Here is a 15,863-nt window from a genome sequence, read left to right as displayed (position 1 = left end):
ATATACACTAGATATCGCATAGGGACCCTGAGCATGCGTCAATAGCGCCGCCACATTGGTACAGTGCTCCCAGGACAAATGTCATTCAACCGCACTAGTCAAGACAGTGTTATTACGTGAAGATGCGGGACTTTAGCGCTGTGTACGGGTGTAGTAACGAGCAAACAAGGAAAACGAAGCACAAAGGCAGAACATTTCATAGGTAAGATTAAGTTTTTTTCTGTTTATGTTTGTTCTGAACTTTTGTGCTAATCAGGTTACGTTATTGATGATGACAGTCACTGCATTCACCATACGGCAAAGAAGCTCCAACTCGCACTAAACACTCGGCTTATGCTAATTTTGTTGAATAAAATCAGCAAACAATGCAAAAGAAATATGACAACGAGATGCTGCGCTGCCAGAAACTTGTATTATTGTCAGCTAACGTTAGTGAAAGAGTCGTTCGGGGAATTCATTCACAAACGATTCGCTCTCTCCTTCAGTATGAGAAGTGAAAGCAGGAAAGGAGGTGTGTTTCAGGGCACGGATTAGATTAAATTTAACAGGGAGGGTGAATAGTACATTTCTGTACACACAAACACAAGCTTTTTGGCAGGAATGGCCGCGCGGTCACTGATCCATCAATGTAGAAAAGTGATGTAAATTATAATTTTCGTAATTAGGAAAAAAAATTTACATACTAACATCCAGGAAAACTCCCGATCATGGATATATGTGTATATCTCTGGCTTTGGATGGCCACAGTCCTCCACTGTATCCCGCATTCATTTCAAAGGAGCGCTACCCTGTAGCTAGATGGCGGTGCTATTGACGCATTCCGTCCACTAGACAACTATAAGCCAGGCGACATCTAATGTATATATCTATGAAGGTTAGGTAATGAAAATACAGTCGTTCGTTGTTAGTTCATTAACTCACATGCTTTAACTAATGTTAACAAGGATTAATTTGTATGTTAATAATGCATTAGTAAATATTCATCCATGATTGATAAATGCTGTATACATGTATTGTTCATTATTAGTCATGTTAGTAAATACATTAACTAATGAAACCTTATTGCAAAGTGTAAACATATTATCAGTATCTTCAGAAATCATTGTAATATGCAAATTTGTTGCTAAAGATTATTGTAATTAGGATGTTTTGTTTGGAAACTGCTGTCTTTATATGCAGAACAATGACATTTCCTTTGCCCAGACTGACTGTTTCTCTTCTCTTCTCTCTCTTTTTTTTTACAGACCTTTATAGTACTAAACAAGGGAAAAGCCATCTTCCGCTTCAGTGCCACATCTGCACTCTACATATTCAGTCCCTTTCACTGCATTAGAAGAATCTCCATCCGAATCCTCGTCCATTCATATCCTTCCACAGCCTGAGAAGATTCAGAAGTCTTCTCTATGTGTGCAATGTTTACTTGCTTGGAGAATTACAGAGAGATTTGCTGTGTTTACAGCCGTGCTTGTGATTTACGTTTAATAACTTTCAACCCCCTAAGCTTCTCTAGAAACACAGCTGCACTGATTTCTTTTTTTAATACGTGAGACATTTTATAATCATATAAATCTGTTTTGCAAACGCACCCTTCTGAAAGGTATTTATGGAGGAGCCAGGCAGGCTATTTTTGACCTTATAGTACACATGAAATCAAAACTAACCCTTTTAATTTTGTTAGCTTACATTGCTTGCTTTGTATGATTCATCTGTGCATGTAATTAAGCAAAGAGAAATAGTTTGCTCTTGTAATTGAAATCTGAAAGTGCTCTTCATGTTTGTTTCTCAGTTAAACTCTCAAATTACGTCTGTCTGAGGTATTGGGCGGGGCTAACATGCTTAACCACGCCCCTCCAACTGTCAAGTTTGACATCGCTATGACAACAAACAGAAATGGTGAGGAGGAGGTGTCTGTTAGGTTGTAACAAAGAGCTTAGAATGACCAAGAGGCGACACTCAATAGAACGTTCCATTGCAACAGCAGCGCCCAGCAACAGCCTCGTGATTCCGGCATTTTGGAGTGAAAGCGATCGGCTGTCCATTGGATCTTATTGCTGTTGCGATGGCGAGCAGCTGCTTTGTTTTTTATTTATTTATTTAAAAAGCGCATTAAAGCTGAGATACAACCTGAAAGATAACAATACAACACTTACTATAACAGTTATCAGCCCTTTTAATAGTTTATTTTACAGACTTATAATTTGCTGTTGTTCTATTGGAGTTTTCATTCCAAAATGGCCATCGCACGGTCCAGTGGCGGTTTCCCAAATTGCACTAGTGTCGTCTCTTGGTGATTCTATGCTCTTTGGTTGTAATAACACTTGCGAAAACCATTTCCTGAATTTTTGCCTACTTTAGCTCGCAGTAGAAAAAGACACGCCCAATGTTTTGTCATTCAATATTCCATTTCTCTAGTAACTGTGTCCTAATACAAAAAAAAACAATAGTTGCAGCTTCCGGTTCATGTGGACTCATAATTAAAATCTGCATTTTTTTAACAAAACAAAACTAAACAAAATACAAAGCAAAACACAAAAAATAAAAAATAAATCAAACCAAAAAACAAAAACTAAACACAACAAAAAACTAAACACTGCAAAAACAAAACTGAAAACAAAATAAAAAACTAAACAAGACTAAATAAAATACAAAACAAAATAAAACAGAAAAAAACTAAACACAACAAAAAACAAAACAGAAAACAAAACAAAAAACGAAACATGACTAAACAAAATACAAAACAAAACAAAAACTAAACACAACAAAAAACAAATCACAAAACAAAACAAAACACAAAATAAACTAACCGAAAACCCAAAGCAAAAAACTAAACAAAAAACAAAACTAAAAATAAAATAAAAAAACTAACAAAAAACAAAACAAAAAAATAAAACAGAACTAAACAAAAAACTAAACAAAAAAACTAAACAAAACAAAAAACTAAACAAAACAAAAAATAAAACTAACTGAACTAAAGAAAAAACTAAACAAAACAACAAACAAAACAAAACTAAAAAAAAAAAAAAAAAAACTGAACTAAACAAAAAACAAAGCAAAACAAAACTAAAAAATAAACAAAAAACAAAAAAAATAAACAAAACAACAAACAAAACAAAACTAAACAAAAAACTAAACTAAACAAAATACAAATGTAGGTGAAAGATCAGAGGCAAAGATGAGAATGCCATCAACTATGATTATTTACAGTATAGGATCCTGTGCAGCGAGGTTGCAGAAAAAAAAAAAAAAAACGGGAGCGCTAGCATTTACAGTGAGGGAATGACATCCGATGCGGTACAGAGTTTGTTGTTGTTTTAGAGATAAGTTATATTGATTACATATTATATATATATTATTGACATAATGCTTTCAGCACATTATAACAGCTTATCACCCAATGATAAGCACAGTGATTCGGCTAAATTAACGCTAAAGTGAGCGGCGTTCATCTGACAGGTCCATTTGCGATAACACCCTCCCAATGGATATTGGATAGGATGAAATGGCCAAGCATCCAGCCCCAAATATACAACTATCTCATTAAAGCTCCAAGTGTTTCCACAAAAGAGAAGTTAAAGGCCTACAAGTCTTTGGATGCCAACAATGTTGTTCTGTGTGGTCATATGCAAGAAATAATGCTCCATGATGACCAGATTCAAAACTATGTAGTGCTAAAAAACCGAGGTTCTGCCTAGCCAAAGACAAGGAAAGAAGACGGAACTGTTCAAGGCCTGGGTAATCATCAACAAGCAAAACTTCTGCATTCTGACTGTGAACTGCACCTGTATGGAAGGGTATGTGAACTTACACTTGTTCATTTAATTCTAAGCATTCAGTATCCGCAGTTCATTACACCATATTTAACTGTTTTGCTGAAATCATTGCTGCAATCAAAAACGAGTGAAGTGTATGATTCAGCATAGCGTGAACTTACCTGATATAACATGAAAACTGCAGAGTCCAGCATTTTTTTTTAAGGTCCTCACTCCATTCAGCTCCCTTTAAGCCAAAGACGTCTGCGGTTGGCATTAAAAGCAGTGTGGTGTACGGTAAAAGTTACGTTTTCTATTTTTGGAATTTGGCATCCTTCCGCACAACACGACATGTTTGCTATTGCAACCGGCCTTTTTTTGGAACCCTTTGTGAATCCATGTGTGACGTAGGTTGGCAATTCCTCTATATATCCGAGACTTTATTTGTCAAATATAGGGGATTTACAAAGCCTAAATAGTCCTCACATTAGATTAGGTCACAAAACTAGATAAGGTTAAGTTAATAAAGGATTTATTAGCATAGAAAGTAACTATTAATAATGCCTGAATAATCAAATTTTAATAGTTTATTAATGATTTACTTTCACATTCTGAACGATTAAAGAAAAACAAAAAACACCAACTATTAATAAATAACTGGTTTGTAAATAAAAAAAATAAATAAAAATACGCATACGTGAGGCATGCGTGAACTGGTTATTACTCTAATCATTGTACCTTTACATTTGTGTGATGGTTTGCTTTATACAGCTGAGCGTATAGTCCTAGTAGAGACTCGTTTTGCACCGACCAAGTCCAAAGTAATCAATAACAGAAAACGGGAATTGCTAGTACATAATTTTATTATTATTATTATTATTATTATTATTATTATTATTATTATTATTATTATTATTATTATTATTATTATTATCATTTCATCAAAATGGTCCATTAATCATGTTTTATATAAAATATATTTAACAATGAAATCAAACAATTATAGTACAATAATAAAGTTCATTTTAAGCCCACGCAGGGCTTTCTCGCAGCCCACCTGCAGGATTGCTGAGGCCCAATAGTGGCCTGCGGCCCACCGGTTGAGAATCCCTGATTTACATTACTTCCAAATATTTAGTTCTAGTTCTAGTTTTACTATTCTAGCATCTAGTAGTAGTCTAGTATCTATTTTTTCAAGTTCTAGTATTAAAAGCAATAGTTCTAAATACTTCTAAATAGTTTTTATGTAAAAAATCTTTGTAACGTTTTAAGTATAAGTTACATTAAAAGTACCACCGAATGGTACAGAATAAACAAAAGCTCATGACTTGAGCCAGACAGAATCTGCGCAAATCTGCAGGCTTATTTGGAATGATTTTGGAAGTATCGTAACTAAAAACTTAGCCTTTTCTACTTTTATCTAGTGTTTACAATGCAAAACAAATTAGATCCACTTTTGCTGTAAATAAATAGCATGAACATTTTTATATGTCGATATATTACTGAAATTTAAAAACTGAATAAATGTAAATTTACTCAATAAATAAACTCAATGATGGGCTTAAAAAATTAATAGAGAACTCACAACCCATTTAAAACTGTTAATTATTTCTCATAATGCCTCTAAAATGAAGAGTAATATCATTAAAAGTCTGTGATATATCCAGCTGCTGACAGCGTGGGGTGAATGTCAAATATTTACCATCAGAGCTCTATTGGATTTGGTCTTATTTCTGCAACAGCTCAGTAATGTTGGTCCCTGGCATCGGCATCAAATCCGCTGATATTCCTCTTCTAATTCCCCAAATGAAATAAGAGCAGAGTGATTTGAGGATCACGTGAGCACTGCACAGATGTTCAGTCATCATGAGCGCAGGTGTCAGGCGAATTTCTGCGGTGGAGAAACAGTTCAATCTTAGTATTGTTGTAAATATGAACATGACAGAGATTTAAAGCAAACTGTATCACAATGTCAGCCCAGGTTACTGTTATAATGCATCAAAACACACATACGGTACATGCTTCATCCTGCATTCAGCTTATGGTGACATTCATTAAAGTTAATAAATAAATAAATAAATAAATAAATAAATAAATAAATAAATAAATAAAATTATATATATATATATATATATATATATATATATATATATATATATATATATATATAATTTTTTTTTACTATTTTTTATATAATACTTTATATAACTAATAAATAAAATATAATTTATATACTTTATATATATCTGTCGCAATGAAAATAACTACAATGAATATATTTATCTACCAATGTATTAATGTATTGTATTGACACTTTCCAACAATGAAAATATAACAAATAATAATAATAATACTTTAAAAAGTATATATAAATAGATGTAGAGACTTTCCAACTATGAAAATATAATAAATAATAATAATAATAATAAATAAGTATAATAAATAAATAAATACATGTTGACACTTTCCAACAATGAAAAGATAAAAAATTATAATAATACAACAACAACAACAATAATAATATTAATAATAATGGCGATGCAGTGGCGCAGTAGGAAGTGCTGTCCCCTCACAGCAAGATAGTCGCTGTATTTTATTTATTATTACCGATTAATATATTTAAGTCTATTTAAATAATTGGGTGGTTTTGGTTATAATATTTGTAAATATTTTACACACATTCAAAAACCTGACAGAACTTACCCAGAGTAGAGCAATAGATTTCTAGCTGTCAAACTTTACTCTGAAATTAGCGGTGTTTGGAAAAGGAGACATAATAATAATAATAATAATGATTTTAAAAGTATATATAAATAGATGTAGAGACTTTCCAACACTGAAAATATAATAAATAATAAAATAATATAGTAATAAAAAATAAATAAAAAAATAAAAATAATAATGGCGACGCATTGGCAGAGTAGGTGGTGCTGTCGCCTCACAGCAAGAAGGTCGCTGGTTCGAGCCTCGGCTGGGTCAGTTGGCCCCAGATTAATAAAGGGACTAGGGCGAAAAGAAAATGAATGAATGAATGAATGAATGAATGAATGAATAAATAATAATAATAATAATAATAATAATAATAATAATAATAACAGAAAGGAAAATGGTCAATTACATAAGTAAATAAAAACTAAATATTAGTAGGGCATTACTTAATATGGTCGGCATAATCAAAAAAATTATTTGTGGTTTTAAAAAAAATTATTAAGAATTAATATCATTCATTCATTCATTTTCTTGTTGGTGTTGTCCCTTTATTAATCCGAGGTCGCCACAGCGGAATAAAACGCCAACTTATCCAGCACAATTTTTCCGCAGCTGATGCCCTCCCAGCTGCAACCCATCTCTAGGAAACATCCACACACACATTCAACGGTTCGAACCAGTGACCCAGCGACCTTCTTGCTGTGAGGTGACAGCACTACCTACTGCACCACTGCGTCGCTTAGGGTTAATATAGTATAGTAAATTAATGTTATAATACAAACCACATTTTTTTTTTTTACTTGAAATAAAAACAAAACTGTAATTGAAAAATAAATGCATTAAACAAACATTTTTTTAATAGAGATAAATAAAATGGAATAAATAAATAAATAAAATGGAATTAAAGTGAACACAAATTATATACGCATACAGAAATGTAAGAAAAACTAAGCAAAAAACATAAATCTCAATGAACTAAATAAAAAAGTTAACATGTTATGGTTTGGATTAATACACAATATCTTATCTGTCAATACATGAATAAACAATAACCTATATACTTATTATTCATTCACGTTTGTTAACATTAGTTAATGAAAATAAAGTCATTCATAGTTCATATTAACTCAGAGTGCATTAACTAAAGTGAACAAACACAATTAGGAATTTTAAAAAACATTAATAAATGTTGAACTATAATTAATACATGTTTTTTTTCTATCCTAGTTCACGTTAGTAAATACAATAACTAGTGGAAACTCATTGTAAAATGTAACCAGAGATTTAAACGTGACCTTGGGTTTATCATATCTGATGCGAATATCGTATCTGATGCTAAATGAAATCTTTTATTTTGGGTGAACTTTACTATGCTACATAAAATAACATTAACTCAATAGTTTGTTCAAACTACTTATTTAAAATGAGCTGAAACGACTTCATTAAGTTTTGTTGGCGACAACTTAATAGAACTATAGTAACTTCAATCAATCAGTCAATCAATCAGTCAATCAATCAATCAATCAATCAATCAATCAATCAATCAATCAATCAATCAATCAATCAATCAATCAATCAATCAATCAACTTTTATTCATATAGCACTTTACAACAACCACGGTTGACCAAAATGCTTTACACAAGTAAAAGCAAATTATACAACACAACAGAAAAGGAGACGATGCAAAACAATACAAAAAGTACACTGAAAAAAGTGTTGCATGCAGAACTGTTGCAAAAAATTAATAAGTGTTGAATTTAAACAAACAAATTAAATTCAGTAATGTTCAACTAAATTTGTTTGTTTAAATTCAACACAAATAAATTGTTTAGAACAAATTTATAACAAATAGAAAAATTTAGTAAATCCAAAGAAATCGTCTTTAAATAATTTTTTTTATTCTATAAATTCTTTAAATAATTTAGTACGAAACTCAGTGGGTATTCCAAAGTTTAGGACGTGCCACGGCAAAAGAGCAATCACCCCACTGCTTGTATCTTGACCGAGGGACTTCAAGCAGAAGCTGGTCAGCAGATCGCAGAGCTCTGCTGGGTTTTGTGCACATGCAAAATTTTGCATAAATAAATAGGAGCAAGGCCATTGATGGCATTAAAAACAAACATCAAAAGTTTAAAATCAATTTTAAACTTAACAGGGAGCCAGTAGAGGAAGTAGAAAACTGGTGTAATGTGTTCACTTTTCCGAATGTTAGTTGACGATAGTATAGTATAGTAATTTATAGTATAGCAACTTAATAGATTTATGTAATGTTTAGATCCACTTAAATTTGTAAAAAAATAATAAATTAACTTAACCCCTGTGTACTGTTCAAATTGACTATGCTTCCGTTATGTTGGTGGCTGTCTTTGACCCATTTTTTTTGCACTGTAACTGATGATCAACAGTAAAAATAACACATTTTATTTCTTCCCGACAAAGAAAACCAGCAATAATCAAGAATTAGACATGATTGATGATGTCAGGGCTTTGCAATTTAAAAAATATCATTATAATGGAGGTCAATGGGGCAAAAACATCCTAACATGACGAACGTGTAGTCAATTTGCCCAGAGATGATTGTTGAATTTTTTAAAAGCATTTTCCTAAAATATGTCAAAATAAGATTAATCATCAAAAATCACTTCACTTGCTGAAACACAGAAAAAGCTGTGGCCAAAATGAGACTCAAAATCACCTCAGCGTGGATGAAAACATCCCTAACAGCACATAAAAGTTAAGTGAATTGAACATAAAAGGTTGCCCCAAATGTGTTCATTCAGCTCATTTCAAAGAAGTAGTTTGAACAAGCTTTTTTTGAGTGTATATTTTAGCACTATTGCCCTGCAACATATAGTATAAGGTACTAAAACCAGTGACATCAAAACTCAATTCTCCAATAGGTTGTAAGAATGACCCACTTATACTGTAAAGACGACACCGTGTCTCCTCTGATTGGGTGTTTATGTTGAGTGGTTCAGGCGGGGCCAGCGGTTTCCTCTGTTATCCCCAAATGCCACAGGCCACGAAAATCCCCAAGCGTCCACGATCAGGCTCTATTAAACCCTCTGATACAGAAAACAGAGGAAAGGAACAGCTGCTTGGTCAAATCCTTTCATATTTTCCAGTTAAAAGATCAACACACATGACATCATGAATATAGCACCTGAAATCAATACGCATTTCGTCAGTATGATCCAGTGTTGCGTGTATTAAGTTACTACTTACTTTAATTAGATTACTTTTTTGAAGAAAAAAGACACAGTAATTAAAAATGTAATTTAAATACAATATTATTGTAATTAGTAAATGTATGCAATTATTATGTTATATATAATTAGTTATTAATTACTTTTTTTTTTAAGTAACTCACCCAACACTGGTCTGATCACAAATGGATGATGCTAAATACAGGTGTAAATGTATAACTTTCAGTGCAATAAGCATGTCGTTTTTTTGCGTTTTAAAGACGTCTAATAGACATCCAAACATAGACATCTAAGAATAACCCACAATTAAACTCCTAGTCATTAACATCCTAGTACAGTTGTTTTCATTATTAGAATATGTAAAGTTAAATATGTTAATGCAACCATATAAACATAATTGGTGCACTGTGTCAAACCCATAACCTGCAGAATAAAAACCAAACCACACCAAGTTGAATAAATGTGCAGACTTGGCAAAAGATTAGGTTTAATAGATGTCTAAGAATAATCCAAAATTAGGCACACATTCATCAACTTGCTACTACAGTTGTTTTTATTGGTAGAATATGTAAAGTAAAATATTTTAATGCAACTACATTAACATAATTGGTGCACTGTCAACCCCATAACCTGCAGAATAAAAAACAAACCACAGCAAGTGGTTAAAAGCAGCCCAAATCTGCAGACTTGGCAACCCTGTTCAATACTGCAATCAAATAGATGTCTAATAGACGTCCAAACATAGACATCTTGGCTAAAACAAAGCTATAGATGTCTAAGAATAACCCAAAAATAGACTCAGTCATCAACACCCTAGTACAGTTGTTTTCATTGGTAGAATATGTGAAGTATAATATTTTAACACAACTATATACAGATAATTAGTGCATTGTGTCAAACCCAACCCCTGCAGAATAAAAATCAAACCACAGCAAAATGTTAAAAGTAGCGCAAAACTGCAGACTTAGCAACCCAGTTTAATGCTGCTATCAAATAGGTGTCTAATAGACGTCCAAACATAGACATCTAGGCTAAAACAAAGCTAAAGTCTAATAGATGTCTAAGAATAACCCAAACTTCATCGTCCAGTCATCAACATCCTACTACAGTTGTTTTCATTGGTAGAATATGAAAGTTAAATATTTATTGCAACTATATACATATAATTGCTGCATTGTGTCAAAGCCATAACCTGCAGAATAAAAAAACAAACCGCAGAAAATAGTTAAAAGTAGCTAAAATCTGCAGACTTGGCAACCCAGTTAATCAATAGATGTCTAATAGACGACCAAACATAGACATCTTGACTAAAACAAAGCTAAAATCTAATAGATGTCTAAGAATAACCCACAATTAAACTCCTAGTCATTAACGTCCTAGTACAGTTGTTTTCATTATTAGAATATGTAAAGTTAAATATGTTAATGCAACCATATAAACATAATTGGTGCACTGTGTCAAACCCATAACCTGCAGAATAAAAATCAAACCTCAGAAAGTAGAATAAATGTGCAGACTTGGCAAAAGATTAGGTTTAATAGATGTCTAAGAATAGTTCAAAATTAGGCACCCATTCATCAACTTGCTACTACAGTTGTTTTTATTGGTAGAATATGTAAAGTAAAATATTTTAATGCAACTACATTAACATAATTGGTGCACTGTCAACCCCATAACCTGCAGAATAAAAAACAAACCACAGCAAGTGGTTAAAAGCAGCCCAAATCTGCAGACTTGGCAACCCTGTTTAATACTGCAATCAAATAGATGTCTAATAGACGTCCAAACATAGACATCTTGGCTAAAACAAAGCTATAGATGTCTAAGAAAAACCCAAAATTAGACTCAGTCATCAACACCCTAGTACAGTTGTTTTTATTGGTAGAATATGTGAAGTATAATATTTTAACGCAACTATATAAAGATAATTAATGCATTGTGTCAAACCCAACCCCTGCAGAATAAAAACCAAACCACAGCAAGATGTTAAAAGTAGCGCAAAACTGCAGACTTGGCAACCCAGTTTAATGCTGCTATCAAATAGATGTCTAATAGACGTCCAAACATAGACATCTAGGCTAAAACAAAGCTAAAGTCTAATAGATGTCTAAGAATAACCCAAACGTCCAGTCATCAACATCCTACTGCAGTTGTTTTCATTGGTAGAATATGAAAGTTAAATATTTATTGCAACTATATACATATAATTGCTGCATTGTGTCAAAGCCATAACCTGCAGAATAAAAAAAACAAACCGCAGAAAATAGTTAAAAGTAGCTAAAATCTACAGACTTGGCAACCCTCTTTAATACTGCAATCAAATAGATGTCTAATAGATGTCCAAACATAGACATCTTGGCTAAAACAAAGCTAAAATCTAATAGATGTCTAAGAATAACCCACAATTAGACTCCTAGTCATTAACTTCCTAGTACAGATGTTTTCATTATTAGAATATGTAAATATGTTAATGCAACCATATAAACATAATTGGTGCACTGTGTCAAACCCATAACCTGCAGAATAAAAACCAAACCACAGCAAGTAGAATAAATGTGCAGACTTGGCAAAAGATTAGGTTTAATAGATGTCTAAGAATAATCCAAAATTAGGCACCCATTCATCAACTTGCTACTACAGTTGTCTTCATTGGTAGAATATGTAAAGTAAAATATTTTAACGCAACTACATTAACATAATTGGTGCACTGTGTCAAAGCCATAACCTGCAGAATAAAAAACAAACCACAGCAAGAGGTTAAAAGCAGCCCAAATCTGCAGACTTGGCAACCCTGTTTAATACTGCAATCAAATAGATGTCTAATAGATGTCCAAACATAGACATCTAGGCTAAAACAAAGCTAAAGTCTAATAGATGTCTAAGAATAACCCAAACTTTATCGTCCAGTCATCAACATCCTACTACAGTTGTTTTCATTGGTAGAATATGAAAGTTAAATATTTATTGCAACTATATACATATAATTGCTGCATTGTGTCAAAGCCATAACCTGCAGAATAAAAAAACAAACCGCAGAAAATAGTTAAAAGTAGCTAAAATCTGCAGACTTGGCAACCCAGTTAATCAATAGATGCCTAATAGACGACCAAACATAGACATCTTGGCTAAAACAAAGCTAAAATCTAATAGATGTCTAAGAATAACCCACAATTAGACTCCTAGTCATTAACGTCCTAGTACAGATGTTTTCAATATTAGAATATGTAAATATGTTAACGCAACCATATAAACATAATTGGTGCACTGTGTCAAACCCATAACCTGCAGAATAAAAACCAAACCACAGCAAGTAGAATAAATTTGCAGACTTGGCAACCCAGTACATCAAACAGATGTCTAATAGATGTCCAAACATAGGCATCTTGGCTAAAAAATAAGATTAGGTTTAATAGATGTCTAAGAATTATTCAAAATTAGGCACCCATTCATCAACTTGCTACTACAGTTGTTTTTATTGGTAGAATATGTAAAGTAAAATATTTTAATGCAACTACATTAACATAATTGGTGCACTGTGTCAACCCCATAACCTGCAGAATAAAAATCAAACCACAGCAATTGGTTAAAAGCAGCCCAAATCTGCAGACTTGGCAACCCTGTTCAATACTGCAATCAAATAGATGTCTAATAGACGTCCAAACATAGACATCTAGGCTAAAACAAGGCTAAATTTGGGCTGTTAGTAAAAATCTAATAGATTTCTATAGAATAATCTACAATTAAATACACAATGAATGACTACACGCGTGAAGTCTTGTCGACAGCTAAAATGTAGCCTGATTTTAGCTATTAAGTCTATGTTTAGACATCTATTAGACATCTATTAAAAGTGTAGGATGTACCTAGTGGTTAAACTAGGTATAGCAGTCCAAATTCATAATATTGGAGGGTTTTTTTGGCCCTTTGACTCCATGTAAACGATGGTTGCCAGATTGACAAGCATTGTTGTGTTTACATTTGTAATATGTGTATTATTTGCTAACTGAATCAACCTCATGTGGATTTTCCGAACGTTGAATCTGCGTCTCATTTTGGAAGCTGCTACTGTTGCAGTTTTGGCTGCGTCTGCATACATTGACGGAGACTTGATTACAGAAATTAGTCAGTGGAATATAATTAGGTAAGTGGCAGGGAGCTGGTTATAGAGACCAACATAAAGACAGATACTTCAAAGGGGAATAACTGACTCTAGCATTGTTTAACAAGACAGATATGTTCACTTAGCATGTATTTTAAATATCTGCAAACATACTATGGTATATTTATGCTTTAGAAGAAAATCATCAAAAACATACATTTGAACAGAATACTGCTTGGTGGGTTCTTTCATGTTGTAAACGCTCACATTGTTGAAGGATTTTGAACAGATTTGTTCCTTAACTTGTTCACTTTGTTTAGCTTGTTCATCATGTGCACTATTTTGACAAACTGCTGCTTCATGGCGATGTCAGATCCTCCTCTCTGGACCAAATACCTCGAGTAAGCAGCACTTTTATTCTGCCATCCTGTTTTTCAATGTTTACACATATATGTTTGAAACTACTGTGGATTTTGTTGATTTAACTAGCAGGGTTGCCAGGTTGTCACAGCAAAACGAGCACAATGACCAAAAATAGTCCAATGGCCAATCAAACTAGCCCAATGATACCAAAACTCAAAATACACCACTCACCATATCTAAAATACACATTTTACATCACTGTATGCATTATACAATGTTTATTTTGTATAAATCACTGTATATTACTAATTACAAATATTCTGCTTTTATAAATAACATTGTATCTTCTGTCACTGTTACCTTTGAAACAAATACAGCCACACACACAGTATTCAACATCCTACTATAGTTGTTTTTATTGGTAGAATATGTCAGTTGTTCCCAAAGTTGGGGTCGCGGGACAATTAGCGGGGGTCACTTTGTGATTTGCAAAAATCAAATTTATTTTATATAACCAAGTTGAATTAATCTACAGAAGAAAAAAATGTAGTTACATAAAAAAGCTAATACAAAGTCATCATCGTTTTAATTTTTTAGCGACCCTTGGGGTGATTGCATCGTATTAAAGACACAGCATTAGCGTCAGATGCAGAAGATTGATTTTATGGCACCAGGTTAAACTTTGACACCTTTACGGCACTCACGTACAATAAAAAATAAATACAAGCTACAACTAAACATGGAGGATGGTCTCCGAAACTTGGGCCTATTAGTATGTCTGCACTGTTGTGTGCAAGGTTTATATATTTATAACCACCTCAGAAGATAATAGGAGCAGCAAATTGAAAAGTTTGGGAACCCCTGGAATATGTGAAGTATTTTAAGGCAACCATATAAAAATATTTGGTGCTGTGTCAACCCCATAACCTGCAGAATTAAAAACAAACCACAGCAAGTGATTAAAAGAAGCCCAAAACTGTGAACTTGGCAACCCTGTTTACTACTGCTATCAAATATGCATCATTTTGGTGGTCTTTAGATGACGTGCATTTATATACACTCACTTTATTAGGTACACCTGTCCAACTGCTCGTTAACGCAAATTTCTAATCAGCCAATCACATGGCAGCAACTATAGGATTGAGGCTACACTTCGCACAGGCTCACCAAAACTGGACAATAGAAGATTGGAAAAACGTTGCCTGGTCTGATGAGTCTCGATTTCTGCTGCAACATTCAGATGGTAGGATCAAAGCTTGACGTCAACGACATGAGAGCATGGATCCATCCTGTCTTGTATCAATGGTTCAGGCTGATGGTGTTGATTTAATGGTTGTAGGCGATATTTTCTTGGCACACTTTGGGCCCGTTAGTACCAACTGAGCAGCGTGTCAACACCACAGCCTACCTGAGCATTGCTGACCAAGTCCATCCCTTTATGACCACAGTGTACCCATCTTCAGATGGCTACTTCCAGCAGGATAACACGCCATGTCATAAGGCGTGAATCATCTCAGACGGTTTCTTGAACATGACAATGAGTTCACTGTACTCAAATGGCCTCCACAGTCACCGGATCTCAATCCAATAGAGCACTTTTGGCATGTGGTGGAACGGGAGATTCGCATCATGGATGTGCAGCCGACAAATCTGCAGCAACTGCGTGATGCTATCATGTCAATATGGAGCAAAATCTCTGAGGAATAATTCCAGTACCTTGTTGAATCTATGTCAGG

The 15,863-nt window shown here is 33.4% G+C and overlaps 1 protein-coding gene and 1 long non-coding RNA gene across 6 annotated transcripts in view; one reads left to right on the top strand and one right to left on the bottom strand.

Moving 5' to 3' along the window:
- Positions 1–15,863, top strand: part of scn12aa (sodium channel, voltage gated, type XII, alpha a) — a 155,642-nt gene that overhangs the window by 33,510 nt on the left and 106,269 nt on the right. For all 5 annotated transcript variants that reach the window (XM_087240127.1, XM_087240125.1, XM_087240124.1 and 2 more), the window contains 2 exon segments: positions 1,245–1,363; positions 14,076–14,165. In XM_087240127.1, the coding sequence (XP_087096253.1) occupies positions 1,245–1,363; positions 14,076–14,165 (209 nt within the window).
- Positions 1–15,863, bottom strand: part of LOC147846539 (uncharacterized) — a 214,014-nt gene that overhangs the window by 180,457 nt on the left and 17,694 nt on the right. The window lies entirely within an intron of this gene.

The sequence above is a fragment of the Danio rerio genome, chromosome 2 (genome assembly GCF_052040795.2).
Source record: "Danio rerio strain M-AB ecotype USA chromosome 2, GRCz13ab, whole genome shotgun sequence".
In the NCBI taxonomy this organism is placed as follows: Eukaryota; Metazoa; Chordata; class Actinopteri; order Cypriniformes; family Danionidae; genus Danio; species Danio rerio.
The sequence above is the reverse complement of the archived record's forward strand: the minus strand, read 5'-3'. Positions and strand labels throughout refer to the sequence as shown.